Source organism: Salmo salar, chromosome 15, assembly GCF_965601325.2.
Source record: "Salmo salar chromosome 15, fSalSal1, whole genome shotgun sequence".
NCBI classification, from domain to species: Eukaryota; Metazoa; Chordata; class Actinopteri; order Salmoniformes; family Salmonidae; genus Salmo; species Salmo salar.
Window position 1 is genome coordinate 30,161,477 of NC_138305.1, and position 15,062 is coordinate 30,176,538.

At 43.4% G+C, this 15,062-nt stretch overlaps 1 protein-coding gene across 2 annotated transcripts in view; it reads right to left on the reverse strand.

The window, feature by feature from the left end:
- The window catches only part of kif26aa (kinesin family member 26Aa), a 64,018-nt gene extending 54,325 nt beyond the window's left edge, over nt 1-9,693 (reverse strand). For both annotated transcript variants that reach the window (XM_082961650.1, XM_014143835.3), the window contains exon 1: nt 8,614-9,693. In XM_082961650.1, coding sequence (XP_082817776.1) covers nt 8,614-8,630 — 17 coding nt within the window. In that variant the 5' untranslated portion in view covers nt 8,631-9,693. The remainder of the gene's footprint in view (nt 1-8,613) is intronic.
- Between the last annotated feature and the right edge of the window lie 5,369 nt (nt 9,694-15,062).

Consider the following 15,062-nt stretch of genomic DNA (forward strand, 5'->3'; position numbering starts at 1 on the left):
CAAGAAGAGACCCACCCACACTATATTACCAAGAAAAGACCCATCCCACACTATATTACCAAGCAGAGACCCACCCACACTATATTACCAAGAAGAGACCCACCACACTATAAAACCAAGAAGAGACCCACCCACACTATACTACCTAGAAGAGACCCACCACACTATATTACCAAGAAGAGTCCCACCACACTATATTACCAAGAACAGACCCACCACACTATATTACCAACAAGAGTCCCACCACACTATACTACCTAGAAGAGACCCACCAAACTATACTACCTAGAAGAGACCCACCAAACTATACTACCTAGAAGAGACCCACCACACTATACTACCTAGAAGAGACCCACCACACTATATTACCAAGAAGAGACCCACCACACTATATTACCAAGAAGAGACCCACCCCACTATAAAACCATGAAGAGACCCACCACACTATAAAACCATGAAGAGACCCACCCCACCATATTAACAAGAAGAGACCCACCACACTATAAAACAAAGAAGGGACCCACCACACTATATTACCAACAAGAGACCCACCAACACTATGAGACCAAGAAGGGACCCACCCACACTATATTATCAAGAAGAGACCCACCAAACTATGAAACCAAGAAGAGACCCACCCACACAACACCAAGAAGAGACCCACCAAACTATATTATCAAGAAGAGACCCACCAAAGTATATTACCAAGAAGAGACCCACCACACTATATTATCAAGAAGAGACCCATCCACACAACACCAAGAAGAGACCCACCAAATATATTACCAAGAAGAGACCCACCAAACTATATTATCAAGAAGAGACCCACCCACACTATATTACCTAGAGAGACCCACCACACTATATTACCAAGAAGAGACCCACCCACACTATATTACCAACAAGAGACCCACCCACACTACAAAACCAAGAAGAGACCCACCCACACCAAATTACCAAGAAGAGACCCACCCACACTATATTACCAAGAAGAGACCCACCACACTATATTACCAAGAAGAGACCCACCCACACTATATTACCAACAAGAGACCCACCCACACTACAAAAACCAAGAAGAGACCCACCCACACCAAATTACCAAGAAGAGACCCACCCACACTATATTACCAAGAAGAGACCCACCACACTATATTACCAAGAAGAGACCCACCACACTATATTACCAAGAAGAGACCCACCCCACTATAAAACCATGAAGAGACCCACCACACTATAAAACCATGAAGAGACCCACCCCACCATATTAACAAGAAGAGACCCACCACACTATAAAACAAAGAAGGGACCCACCACACTATATTACCAACAAGAGACCCACCACCACTATGAGACCAAGAAGGGACCCACCCACACTATATTATCAAGAAGAGACCCACCAAACTATGAAACCAAGAAGAGACCCACCCACACAACACCAAGAAGAGACCCACCAAACTATATTATCAAGAAGAGACCCACCAAAGTATATTACCAAGAAGAGACCCACCACACAATATTATCAAGAAGAGACCCATCCACACAACACCAAGAAGAGACCCACCAAACTATATTACCAAGAAGAGACCCACCAAACTATATTATCAAGAAGAGACCCACCGACACTATATTACCTAGAGAGACCCACCACACTATATTACCAAGAAGAGACCCACCCACACTATATTACCAACAAGAGACCCACCCACACTACAAAACCAAGAAGAGACCCACCCACACCAAATTACCAAGAAGAGACCCACCCACACTATATTACCAAGAAGAGACCCACCACACTATATTACCAAGAAGAGACCCACCTAAACTATATTACCAACAAGAGACCCACCCACACTACAAAACCAAGAAGAGACCCACCCACACCAAATTACCAAGAAGAGACCCACCCACACTATATTACCTAGAAGAGACCCACCACACTATACTACCTAGAAGAGACCCACCACACTATTTTACCTAGAAAAGACCCACCAACACTATACTACCTAGAAGAGACCCACCACACTATACTACCTAGAAGAGACCCACCCACACTATACTACCTAGAAGAGACCCACCACACTATAATACCTAGAAAAGACCCACCCACACTATATTACCAAGAACAGACCCACCACACTATATTACCAAGAAAAGACCCACCACACTATATTACCTAGAGAGACCCACCACACTATGAAACCAAGAAGAGACCCACCACACTATGAAACCAAGAAGAGACCCACCACACTATACTTCCAAGAAGAGACCCACCACACTATACTTCCAAGAGACCCACCCACACTATAAAACCAAGAAGAGAGCCACCACACTATAAAACCAAGAAGAGACCCACCCACACTATATTACCAAGAAGAGACCCACCACACTATATTACCTAGAAGAGACCCACCACACTATAAAACCAAGAAGAGACCCACCACACTATATTACCAAGAAGAGACCCACCCACACTACATTACCAAGAAGAGACCCACATCACAATAAAACCAAGAAGAGACCCACAACACTATACTACCTAGAAGAGACCCACCACACTATATTACCAAGAAGAGACCCACCACACTATATTACCTAGAGAGACCCACCACACTATGAAACCAAGAAGAGACCCACCACACTATAAAACCAAGAAGAGACCCACCCACACTATATTACCAAGAAGAGACCCACCCACACTATATTACCAAGAAGAGACCCACCCACACTATATTACCAAGAAGAGACCCACCACACTATATTACCAAGAAGAGACCCACCACACTATATTACCAAGAAGAGACCCACCCCACTATAAAACCATGAAGAGACCCACCACACTATAAAACCATGAAGAGACCCACCCCACCATATTAACAAGAAGAGACCCACCACACTATAAAACAAAGAAGGGACCCACCACACTATATTACCAACAAGAGACCCACCACCACTATGAGACCAAGAAGGGACCCACCCACACTATATTATCAAGAAGAGACCCACCAAACTATGAAACCAAGAAGAGACCCACCCACACAACACCAAGAAGAGACCCACCAAACTATATTATCAAGAAGAGACCCACCAAAGTATATTACCAAGAAGAGACCCACCACACAATATTATCAAGAAGAGACCCATCCACACAACACCAAGAAGAGACCCACCAAACTATATTACCAAGAAGAGACCCACCAAACTATATTATCAAGAAGAGACCCACCGACACTATATTACCTAGAGAGACCCACCACACTATATTACCAAGAAGAGACCCACCCACACTATATTACCAACAAGAGACCCACCCACACTACAAAACCAAGAAGAGACCCACCCACACCAAATTACCAAGAAGAGACCCACCCACACTATATTACCAAGAAGAGACCCACCACACTATATTACCAAGAAGAGACCCACCTAAACTATATTACCAACAAGAGACCCACCCACACTACAAAACCAAGAAGAGACCCACCCACACCAAATTACCAAGAAGAGACCCACCCACACTATATTACCTAGAAGAGACCCACCACACTATACTACCTAGAAGAGACCCACCACACTATTTTACCTAGAAAAGACCCACCAACACTATACTACCTAGAAGAGACCCACCACACTATACTACCTAGAAGAGACCCACCCACACTATACTACCTAGAAGAGACCCACCACACTATAATACCTAGAAAAGACCCACCCACACTATATTACCAAGAACAGACCCACCACACTATATTACCAAGAAAAGACCCACCACACTATATTACCTAGAGAGACCCACCACACTATGAAACCAAGAAGAGACCCACCACACTATGAAACCAAGAAGAGACCCACCACACTATACTTCCAAGAAGAGACCCACCACACTATACTTCCAAGAGACCCACCCACACTATAAAACCAAGAAGAGAGCCACCACACTATAAAACCAAGAAGAGACCCACCCACACTATATTACCAAGAAGAGACCCACCACACTATATTACCTAGAAGAGACGCACCACACTATAAAACCAAGAAGAGACCCACCACACTATATTACCAAGAAGAGACCCACCCACACTACATTACCAAGAAGAGACCCACATCACAATAAAACCAAGAAGAGACCCACAACACTATACTACCTAGAAGAGACCCACCACACTATATTACCAAGAAGAGACCCACCACACTATATTACCTAGAGAGACCCACCACACTATGAAACCAAGAAGAGACCCACCACACTATAAAACCAAGAAGAGACCCACCCACACTATATTACCAAGAAGAGACCCACCACACTATATTACCTAGAAGAGACCCACCACACTATAAAACCAAGAAGAGACCCACCACACTATATTACCAAGAAGAGACCCACCCACACTACATTACCAAGAAGAGACCCACATCACAATAAAACCAAGAAGAGACCCACAACACTATACTACCTAGAAGAGACCCACCACACTATATTACCAAGAAGAGACCCACCACACTATACTACCTAGAAGAGTCCCACCACACTATACTACCTAGAAGAGACCCACCCACACTATATTACCAAGAAGAGACCCACCACACTATATTACCAAGAAGAGACCCACCCACACTATATTACCAAGAAGAGACCCACCCACACTATATTACCAAGAAGGAGTCCCACCACACTATACTACCTAGAAGAGACCCACCAAACTATACTACCTAGAAGAGACCCACCACACTATGCGAACTAGAAGAGACCCACCACACTATATTACCAAGAAGAGACCCACCACACTATACTACCTAGAAGAGACCCACCAAACTATACTACCTAGAAGAGACCCACCAAACTATACTACCTAGAAGAGACCCACCACACTATACTACCTAGAAGAGACCCACCAAACTATACTACCTAGAAGAGACCCACCACACTATACTACCTAGAAGAGACCCACCACACTATATTACCAAGAAGAGACCCACCACACTATATTACCAAGAAGAGACCCACCACACTATATTACCACGAGACCCACCCACACTACATTACCAAGAAGAGACCCACATAACAATAAAACAAAGAAGAGACCCACAACACTTCATTACCAAGAAGAGACCACCCACACTATATTACCAAGAAGAGACCACCCACACTATATTACCAAGAAGAGACCCATCCATACTATATTACCAAGAAGAGACCTACCACACTATATTACCAAGAAGAGACCCACCACACTATAAAACAAAGAAGAGACTCACCACACTACATTACCAAGAGACAACCACACTATAAAACCAAGAAGAGACCCCCCACACTATAAAACCAAGAAGAGACCCACCACACTATAAAACCATGAAGAGACCCACCCCACTATAAAACAAAGAAGGGACCCACCACACTATAAAACAAAGAAGGGACCCACCACACTATATTACCAACAAGAGACCCCCCACCACTATATTACCAACAAGAGACCCCCCACCACTATATTACCAAGAAGAGACCCACCAAACTATGAAACCAAGAAGAGACCCACCCACACAACACCAAGAAGAGACCCACCCACACTATTACCAAGAAGAGACCCACCAAACTATATTATCAAGAAGAGACCCACCCACACTATATTACCAAGAGACCCACCACACTATATTACCAAGAAGAGACCCACCACACTATATTACCAAGAAGAGACCCACCACACTATATTACCAAGAAGAGACCCACCACACTATACTACCTAGAAGAGACCCACCCACACTATATTACCAAGAAGAGACCCACCAAACTATATTATCAAGAAGAGACCCACCCACACTATATTACCAAGAAGAGACCCACCACACTATATTACCAAGAAGAGACCCACCACACTATACTACCTAGAAGAGACCCACCCACACTATATTACCAAGAAGAGACCCACCAAACTATATTACCAAGAAGAGACCCACCAAACTATATTACCAAGAAGAGACCCACCAAACTATATTACCAAGAAGAGACCCACCACACTATATTACCTAGAAGTGACCCACCCACACTATACTATCAAGAGACTCACCCACACTATATTACCAAGAAGAGACCCACCCACACTATACTACCAAGAAGAGACCCACCCACACTATATTACCAAGAAGAGACCCACGCACACAAAAAACTAAGAAGAGACACACCCACACTATACTATCAAGAGATTCACCCACACTATACTACCAAGAAGAGACCCACCCACACTATACTATCAAGAGACTCACCCACACTATATTACCAACAAGAGACTCACCCACACTATATTACCAAGAGACCCACCACACTATACTACCAAGAGACCCACCACACTATACTACCAAGAGACCCACCACACTATACTACCAAGAGACCCACCACACTATACTACCAAGAGACCCACCACACTATACTACCAAGAGACCCACCCACACTATACTACCAAGAGACCCACCACACTATACTACCAAGAAGAGACCCACCACACTATAAAACCAAGAAGAGACCCACCCACACAAAAAACAAAGAAGAGACCCACCACACTATATTACCAAGAAGAGACCCACCCACACTATATTACCAAGAAGAGACCCACCACACTATATTACCAAGAAGAGACCCATCCACACCAGGGACCTACTCAAAAGGGTGCAAATGTTACAGAGCTTTCAGATGTAATTATATTATGTAGAACTGACATGCTTCATTAACACCTTATTTGAAAACTCCTTATTAATGATCTTGAATCAAATTTGTTATGAAGGTTGTTGTTACGACTGGTTTCTTAAAGGTGTTATGACTGGTTTCCTAAAGGTGTTATGGCTGGTTTCCTAAAGGTGTTATGACTGGTTTCATAAAGGTGTTATGACTGGTTTCCTAAAGGTGTTATGACTGATTTCATAAAGGTGTTATGACTGGTTTCATGTGTTATGAATGCCTTATATATCCCCCCCCCCCCTCCATTGTAAAGTGTTATCAATGCTTCTCTGTCATGTAGGATCGAGAATCATATCAGTTCTATTCATCACGTTTCTATTTGCAACAGACAGAGTTTCACCTCACTGATACAGAATGTCAGATGGAAATACATGTTGTAGAACAGACATGATTCTCTGTCATGTAGGATCGAGAATCATATCAGCTCTATTCGTTACGTTTCGAGATCAGAGAGCACGCAGCATGAGCCAGACTGTGGGGTGTGTCAGCAGACCAAGCAGCTCCTCGAAGGGCCTTTTCCTCATTCTGGTCTCTCTTCTCTCCTCCGGAAAGCGATAAGTGGCCGAGGAGAGTGTCAATTTGTTTAGTGGGTGAACGGAAGAGTCCTCCCAACCTCGATAGCCACGTTTCATCGAGGATAGTCATGCGTGTCCTACCTGAGTCCTTCACGAAAGAGTTTTGATATCTGCCACACCCCCTTTGAAGCAATTGTTGTTTTCTCGAAGGAGAAAAGCATGCAAACATTTAAAAAAAATGATATGCTACTTATCCTTTTACTTATCTATAAAATGTTTTGTAGAACTAAAAAGTGCATTTTCATCCACGTTGCTTCTTCCTCGCCACCTCACCTCGATTACCTTTGACATTTTTCAAGATAAGGCACAATTGGAAGGAGGAGAGAGAAGACAGGGGTTGAGCAAATCCAATTGAGAAAAGGCCAATGACTCAGCCACTATCAATACCACGTGTCCTCGCCCCTGTGGGATCATATGCTCTGGAGTGAAGGTTCCCTTAGGTACAGATCTAAGATCAGCTTCCCCTTCCCCAATCCTTAACCATTAGTGGGGAAAATGCTAAACTGACCCAAGATCAGGGTCTAGGGGCAACTTCACCCTGCTCCCGATCACTCAACACAGAGGTATCTCCATTGGTTAATTGAGATGTCTGTCTCAGCTCCAAGCCCCTCCCAACACATGTAATTTGGCTCGAGGTAGAAGAGGTCCACTGAACCTCAGATCTAGGATTGGATTACCTTATTCTACAATTCAAACCATAACCAAATGGAGGATGAAAAATATCTGATGTTGTGTCAGTGGTTAGGGGTTAGTAACTTCTATCTACACTCCTGTTGCTCGGCTGTGTTAGCAGAGCATGGCATAAGCGAGGAGACTCACTTGGGTGGTTACACCAAGACACGCCCACCCGTTCAACCCTTCTTCCCTACTACCCTACATTGAGACTTGCTAGTCGTAAACATAGTGTAGTCAGCAAAGTACAGAGGGGTGGAATGCTTTGAGGTGGATAAGGGTTAAGAGTATGACCCCCCCCCCCCCCCCACCCACCCAAAGAAAGAGAGTGTAGTAGGGGTCAAACTTCAGAAAGTGACATCTCAATGATAAGTATGAAGAGGCAGGCTTAGGCCAGGGGGGTAGGCAGAGCTTTTTGAGCATAGAACGAGGGTAAAGTAAACAATTTTGGAGCGCAAAACTGCCCCTCACAAAAATTGTCCGACTGTCAACATTGATAGTTTGAATTTCCCATCATTCATAATGTACTATCCATAACAACATGAGAATATGAGGATGGAAATTAAATACAAAGCGCAAAAAAAAAAATGAAATTGAAGTAAATAAGACATTCGCAAGAGACAGAGCCACAGTACTCACAGTTCTCTCCAATCCATTATCTACTCCGAGTTCCTAGCCACAAATTGTAGACGTGACGATACTTGTGCTTTCTCATAATCATCACAGTATAGAGCCGGAATATTCCATAGTCCCGACGTGCAAGGACTGTTCAGGAGGGGTGGGATAGTTTTTAATGAGGGGGGATGAGAAATTACTACGCTCCAAACGGAGGGGGAGTTGTGGAAACCGGTGAAGTTGGAAGAGGTGGGGCTGACGCATGGCAACGGGTGTCAGTGGTGGCAAACGTGGCTGGGAGTACAGCGGTCCCGGCGAGGGGGAAGAGGGTCCGCCAAAGTTTTAGGTGATTTTAGCTGATTGAGGAAAGAGTAGAATAAGGTTTGGTGCAACCTTGAGACCGATCATCTTTTTTTCCCAATAGTCACCTTTGCGCAGTGTGATGACAATGTGCTCAGGCCAGTAGAATTCTCCCAGGTACAGAAACGCAGTCCAGAAAGTAGAAGTGCCTCCTCTCAGTTTGTTCCTGGATTACAAACGTTTTGCAGTTCTGTCACCAGAGCTCTACAGACAAACATCTCGTCTTTCCATTTTCCATTCTTTTTCCTCTGGTCTTCAGCTCTCCTCTGTTCTTATATCAACACCTTTCCTTTCTGTTCCCCTTCTTCGCTGCGATCTTGTTCTCCATGTGTAAACTCCCAACACACACCTTCCAATAGCGCTCTCTCTCTATTGCGGTTTTCCTCTCCCTCTCTCGCTCCATCTAAGCACTCCTGCCTGCCTTCTCTCAATCCCTATTCACTCATTAACCACTCCCTCTTCCTCTTTTTCACCTCTCTCTCTCTCTCTCTCTCTCTCTCTCTCGCTCTGGTAACCCTTCAGTCTTCACCTCTGCAGCGCTCTCACGCCTCGCCGTTCCACTCCTCCTCTCTCTCCTGCCAGTAAGGCACTGGGAGACGGTGCAACTCCAGGAGAGGGATGAACGGAAAAGAGGGAAAGAAACGAGAGAAAACCCACTGGGAGGTGGGGAAAGAGTACATTCCTGCTCCCGCTGTTGCTGGGAAACAATGGCAGTAGTCCAAGCGTTCCTCCTCTCTTCTCCCCTCTCCAGTCTTTCCCTCCCTCTGTCTCGCTCACCTTCCCCCTCTCTCTCTCTCTCATGCACTCACTTGCTCACTCTTCCTCTTCAGCCCAGCCTCTTTTCCACCCCTTCCTGCAGTGTCAGTACACAGCTGCTGTGAAAACTGCTGGTGATCGTCTGCGTGCTCCTCAGGCACACTGCATGAATAGTTCCTGAGATGACAGAAGCCCCCAGAAGCCCCCATTCTACCCGGACTTCAAAGACATTTGGTTAGTGGGTGTATGTGTGTGTTCACATCTATGTGTATGAGTATGTGTGTGCCCACATGAACTGCACTTGTGCACATGAGTGAGTGAGTGAGTGAGTGAGTGAGTGAGTGAGTGAGTGAGTGAGTGAGTGAGTGAGTGAGTGAGTGAGTGAGTGAGTGAGTGAGTGAGTGAGTGAGTGAGTGAGTGAGTGAGTGAGTGATGTGTTTGTATGTACCTTTTATATCTTTCAGTGTATCACTGACATAAAACAAAAGATTATCAAGAGGACAATACAACATTAAGTCAGAAAGACAGGTCAGAGATAGTTAATCAAGGGTTTATATAGACAGGTCAGAGACAGTTAATCAAGGGTTTATATAGACAGGTCAGAGACAGTTAATCAAGGGTTTATATAGACAGGTCAGAGACAGTTAATCAAGGGTTTATATAGAGAGGTCAGAGACAGTTAATCAAGGGTTGATATAGACAGGTCAGAGACAGTTAATCAAGGGTTTATATAGACAGGTCAGAGACAGTTAATCAAGGGTTTATATAGAGAGGTCAGAGACAGTTAATCAAGGGTTGATATAGACAGGTCAGAGACAGTTAATCAAGGGTTTATATAGAGAGGTCAGAGACAGTTAATCAAGGGTTTATTTAGAGAGGTCAGAGACAGTTAATCAAGGGTTTATATAGACAGGTCAGAGACAGTTAATCAAGGGTTTATATAGAGAGGTCAGAGACAGTTAATCAAGGGTTTATATAGACAGGTCAGAGATAGTTAATCAAGGGTTTATATAGAGAGGTCAGAGACAGTTAATCAAGGGTTTATATAGACAGGTCAGAGACAGTTAATCATGGGTTTATATAGACAGGTCAGAGACAGTTAATCAAGGGTTTATATAGACAGGTCAGAGATAGTTAATCAAGGGTTTATATAGAGAGGTCAGAGACAGTTAATCAAGGGTTTATATAGACAGGTCAGAGACAGTTAATCATGGGTTTATATAGAGAGGTCAGAGACAGTTAATCAAGGGTTTATATCAAGGATAGATTGAATCGGATGGATGGATGGATGGATGGATGGATGGATTGGGTTGGAAGGATAGATTGGGTTGGATGGATGGATTGGGTTGGATGGATTGGGTTGGAAGGATAGATTGTGTTGGATGGATAGACTGGGTTGGATGGATGGATTGGGTTGGATGGATGGATGGATGGATTAGAAGGATAGATTGTGTTGGATGGATGGATTGGGTTGGATGGATGGATGGATTGGGTTGGATGGATGGATGGATTGGGTTGGATGGATGGATTGGGTTGGATGGATAGATGGGGTTGGATGATGGATGGTTGATGGATGGTTGGATGGATTGAGTTGGATGGATGGATGGATGGATTGGATTGGATTGGCTTGGATGGAAGGATGGCTGGATGGATGGATTGGGTTAGGTTGGATGGATAGATTGGGTTGAATGTATGGATGGATTGGGTTGGATGGATGACAGCTTATAAGGATAAACCAATGCTCTTAGAAAGAGCAAACAATAGCAGTAGACAGACAGAGGTTCAGGGTGTTTTGAGACACTAATATCCATGTGAGTTGATTAATCAGTGTGTGGCTCAGGATCTTTAGACAATTTGATTCTTTAATAGAAATGGAATACCAGAACTGCCTCTACAACTATGATGAGAGCACTGCGCGTGCTAGACACACGGATGTAATATCACGTATTTGGTCGTAAGGTAACCAGGAATCAAAGCATCTCCACCTGCACAGTTTTGAACTGAAAAAAACGGTTTACTTCAGAGCATTAGACAAGCTGTTCCAATACAGGGTGTAAGCATGTCCTTGAACTTCCTTTAGTAACATAAACCATCATTATGCTAAATGTGAAAAATGAATTGCTCATAAAATGTCTTGCAGAATTACTAGAAACTGTGATCATATCAAAGCCACCATGTACTGAACATAGTGTTGTCTTCTTATACCTCGTCCAGCATGAGACTTGAACCATTATGACTGGTAGAAATTGCCTCAAAATGCACCCAGGAGAAGCCAGGTCCACTGGCGATTATGTATGTCAGCCATGGACCTTGCATTTGGGAAAATATCAGTGTAAAAAGGACAATGACATTCAATAGAGTTCAAATTCAATGACATTCAATAGAGTTCAAATTCAATGACATTCAGTAGAGTTCAAATTCAATGACATTCAATAGAGTTCAAATTCAATGACATTCTAGTAACATCCATTATGCACTCTTGAACGACATAGAGGAAACCGAAGTAGCTAACGCTAGCCTTCTTTCCCTTTGAGTCAGTACTAATGAGGCCATTGGTCAACATGATAGTGCTAAAATAGAGCTCTCTACCTTGAAGCATCACCAAGGATCAAGGATCCGCATGGCACACTCACATGATTTTACATCTGTCATGTCCTTTAAGACAAAAGACGAGTTAATTCCGACAAGGGATGGAAAGGGAGAAGAGTAATGGCTTTGTAGTGTATATACGGTCCTAAACATTGGTCTGGTGTCAATGGAACTCGTTTTCAACTCTGTCAAATTAGCAAGAGCAATTCGTCCACCCTGACCACAGCCACTAACTAGCTTATTGTCACTAGCTTTCACAATCCCCCATCAGGCTTTGGGTTTCAGCTAATTACCTTGCCAGATTCTTCCTGTTAACCACTAAGGACACTTCTATACTTCCTCTCTCATTTTGTCACTTCAACAAGGGGACCAGTCAGAATAGGCAGCTGCTCGCCCAAGACTTCAGACTGACTGCTTCCTTTCTCTGCCTCTAAGGTTTGACCAATGATGGTCTAAACAGCTACAGTTGAAGTCAGAAGTTTACATACACCTAAGTCAAATACATTTAAACTCAGTTTTTCACAATTCCTGACATTTAACCCTAGTAAAAATTCCCTGTCTTAGGTCAGTTAGGATCACCACAGAATGTGAAATGTCAGAATAATAGAAGAGAGAATGATTTATTTCAACTTTTACTTCTTTCATCACATTCCCAGTGGGTCAGAAGTGTACATACACTCAATTAGTATTTGGTAGCATTGCTTTTAAATTGATTAACTTGGGTCAAAAGTTTTTGGCAGCCTTCCACAAGCTTCCCACAATAAGTTGGGTGAATTTTGGCCCATTCCTCCTGATAGAGCTGGTGTAACTGAGTCTGGTTTGTAGGCCTCCTTGCTCGCACACGCTTTTTCAGGTCTGCCCACACATTTTATATAGGATTGAGGTCAGGGCTTTGTGATGGCCACTCCAATACCTTGACTTTGTTGTCCTTAAGCCATTTTGCCACAGTTTTGGAAATATGCTTGGGGTCATTGTCCATTTGGAAGACCCATTTGCGACCAAGCTTTAACTTCCTGACTGATGTCTTGAGATGTTGCTTCAATATATCCACCTAATTTTCCTCCCTCATGATGCCACCTATTTTGTGAAGTGCACCAGTCCCTCCTGCTGCAAAGCACCCCCACAACATGATGCTGCCATCCCCGTGCTTCACGGTTGGGATGGTGTTCTTCGGCTTGCAAGCCTCCCCCTTTTTCCTCCAAACATCACGATGGTCATTATGGCCAAACAGTTATATTTTTGTTTCATCAGACCAGAGGACAATACTGGCCCCATGGTGTTTATACTTGCATACTATTGTTTGTACAGATGAACGTGGTACCTTCAGGCATTTGTAAATTGCTCCCAAGGATGAACCAGACTTGTGGTCTACAATTTTGGCTGATTTCTTTTGATTTTCCCATGATGTCAAGCAAAGAGGCACTGAGTTTGAAGTGGAGTCAGTAGAGTCAATAGAGTTAGAAGAGTCAGTAGTTAGCAGAGTCAGTAGAGGCAGTAGTTAGTAGAGTCAACAGAGTTTGTAGAGTCAGTAGTTAGCAGAGTCAATAGTTAGTAGAGTTGGTAGAGTCAGTACAGTCAGTAGTTAGTAGAGTCAGTAGAGTTAGTAGAGGCAGTAGCTAGTAGTCAGTAGAGTCAGTAGCATTAGTAGAGTCAGTAGAGTCAGTAGAGTTAGTAGAGTCAGTAGTTAGTTGAGTCAGTAGAGTCAGTAGAGACAGTAGTTAGTAGAGTCAGTAGAGTCAGAGTCAGTAGAGTCAGTAGAGTTAGTAGAGTCAGTAGTTAGTAGAGTCAGGAGAGTCAGTAGTTAGTAGAGTCAGTAGTTAGTAGAGTCAGTAGTTAGTGCAGTCAGTAGAGTTAGTAGAGTCAGTAGTTAGCAGAGTCAGTAGAGTCAGTAGTTAGTAGAGTTGGTAGAGTCAGCAGAGTTAGTAGTGTCAGTAGAGTTAGTAGTTAGTAGAGTCAGTAGAGTTATTCGACTCAGTAGAGTTATTAGAGTCAGTAGGTAGTGAAGTCAGTAGAGTCAGTAGTGTTAGTAGAGTCAGTAGTTCATAGAGTCAGTAGTTAGTAGTCAGTAGAGTTAGTAGAGTCAGTAGAGTTAGTAGAGTCAGTAGAGCTAGTAGTTAGTAGAGATAGTTGTTAGAGTCAGTAGTCAGTAGAGTCAGTAGTGAGTAGAGTTAGTAGAATCAGTAGAGTTAATAGAGTCAGAAGTTAGTAGAGTCAGAAGAGTCAGTCGAGTCAGTAGTTCGTAGTCAGTAGTTAGTAGAGTCAGTAGAGTCAGTAGAGTTAGTAGAGTCAGTCGAGTCAGTAGATCGTAGTCAGTAGTTAGTCGGTAGAGTTCATAGAGTCAGTAGAGTTAGTAGAGTCAGTAGAGTCAGTAGAGTTAGTAGAGTTAGTAGAGTCAGTAGTTCGTAGTCAGTAGTTAGTAGAGTCAGTAGAGTCAGTAGAGTCAGTCGTTCGTAGTCAGTAGTTAGTAGAGTCAGTAGAGTTCATAGAGTCAGTAGAGTTAGTAGAGTCAGTAGTTAGTAGAGTCAGTAGAGTCAGTAGAGTTAGTAGAGTTAGTAGAGTCAGTAGTTAGTAGATTTAGCAGTCAGTAGTTAGTAGAGTCAGTAGTTAGTAGAGTTAGCAGTCAGTAGTTAGTAGAGTCAGTAGTTAGTAGAGTTAGTAGAGTCAGTTGAGTTAGTAGAGTCAGTAGTTAGTAGAGTTAGCAGTCAGTAGTTAGTAGAGCCAGTAGAGTTAGTAGAGTCAGTAGAGGCAATAGAGTCAGTTCTGGTCTT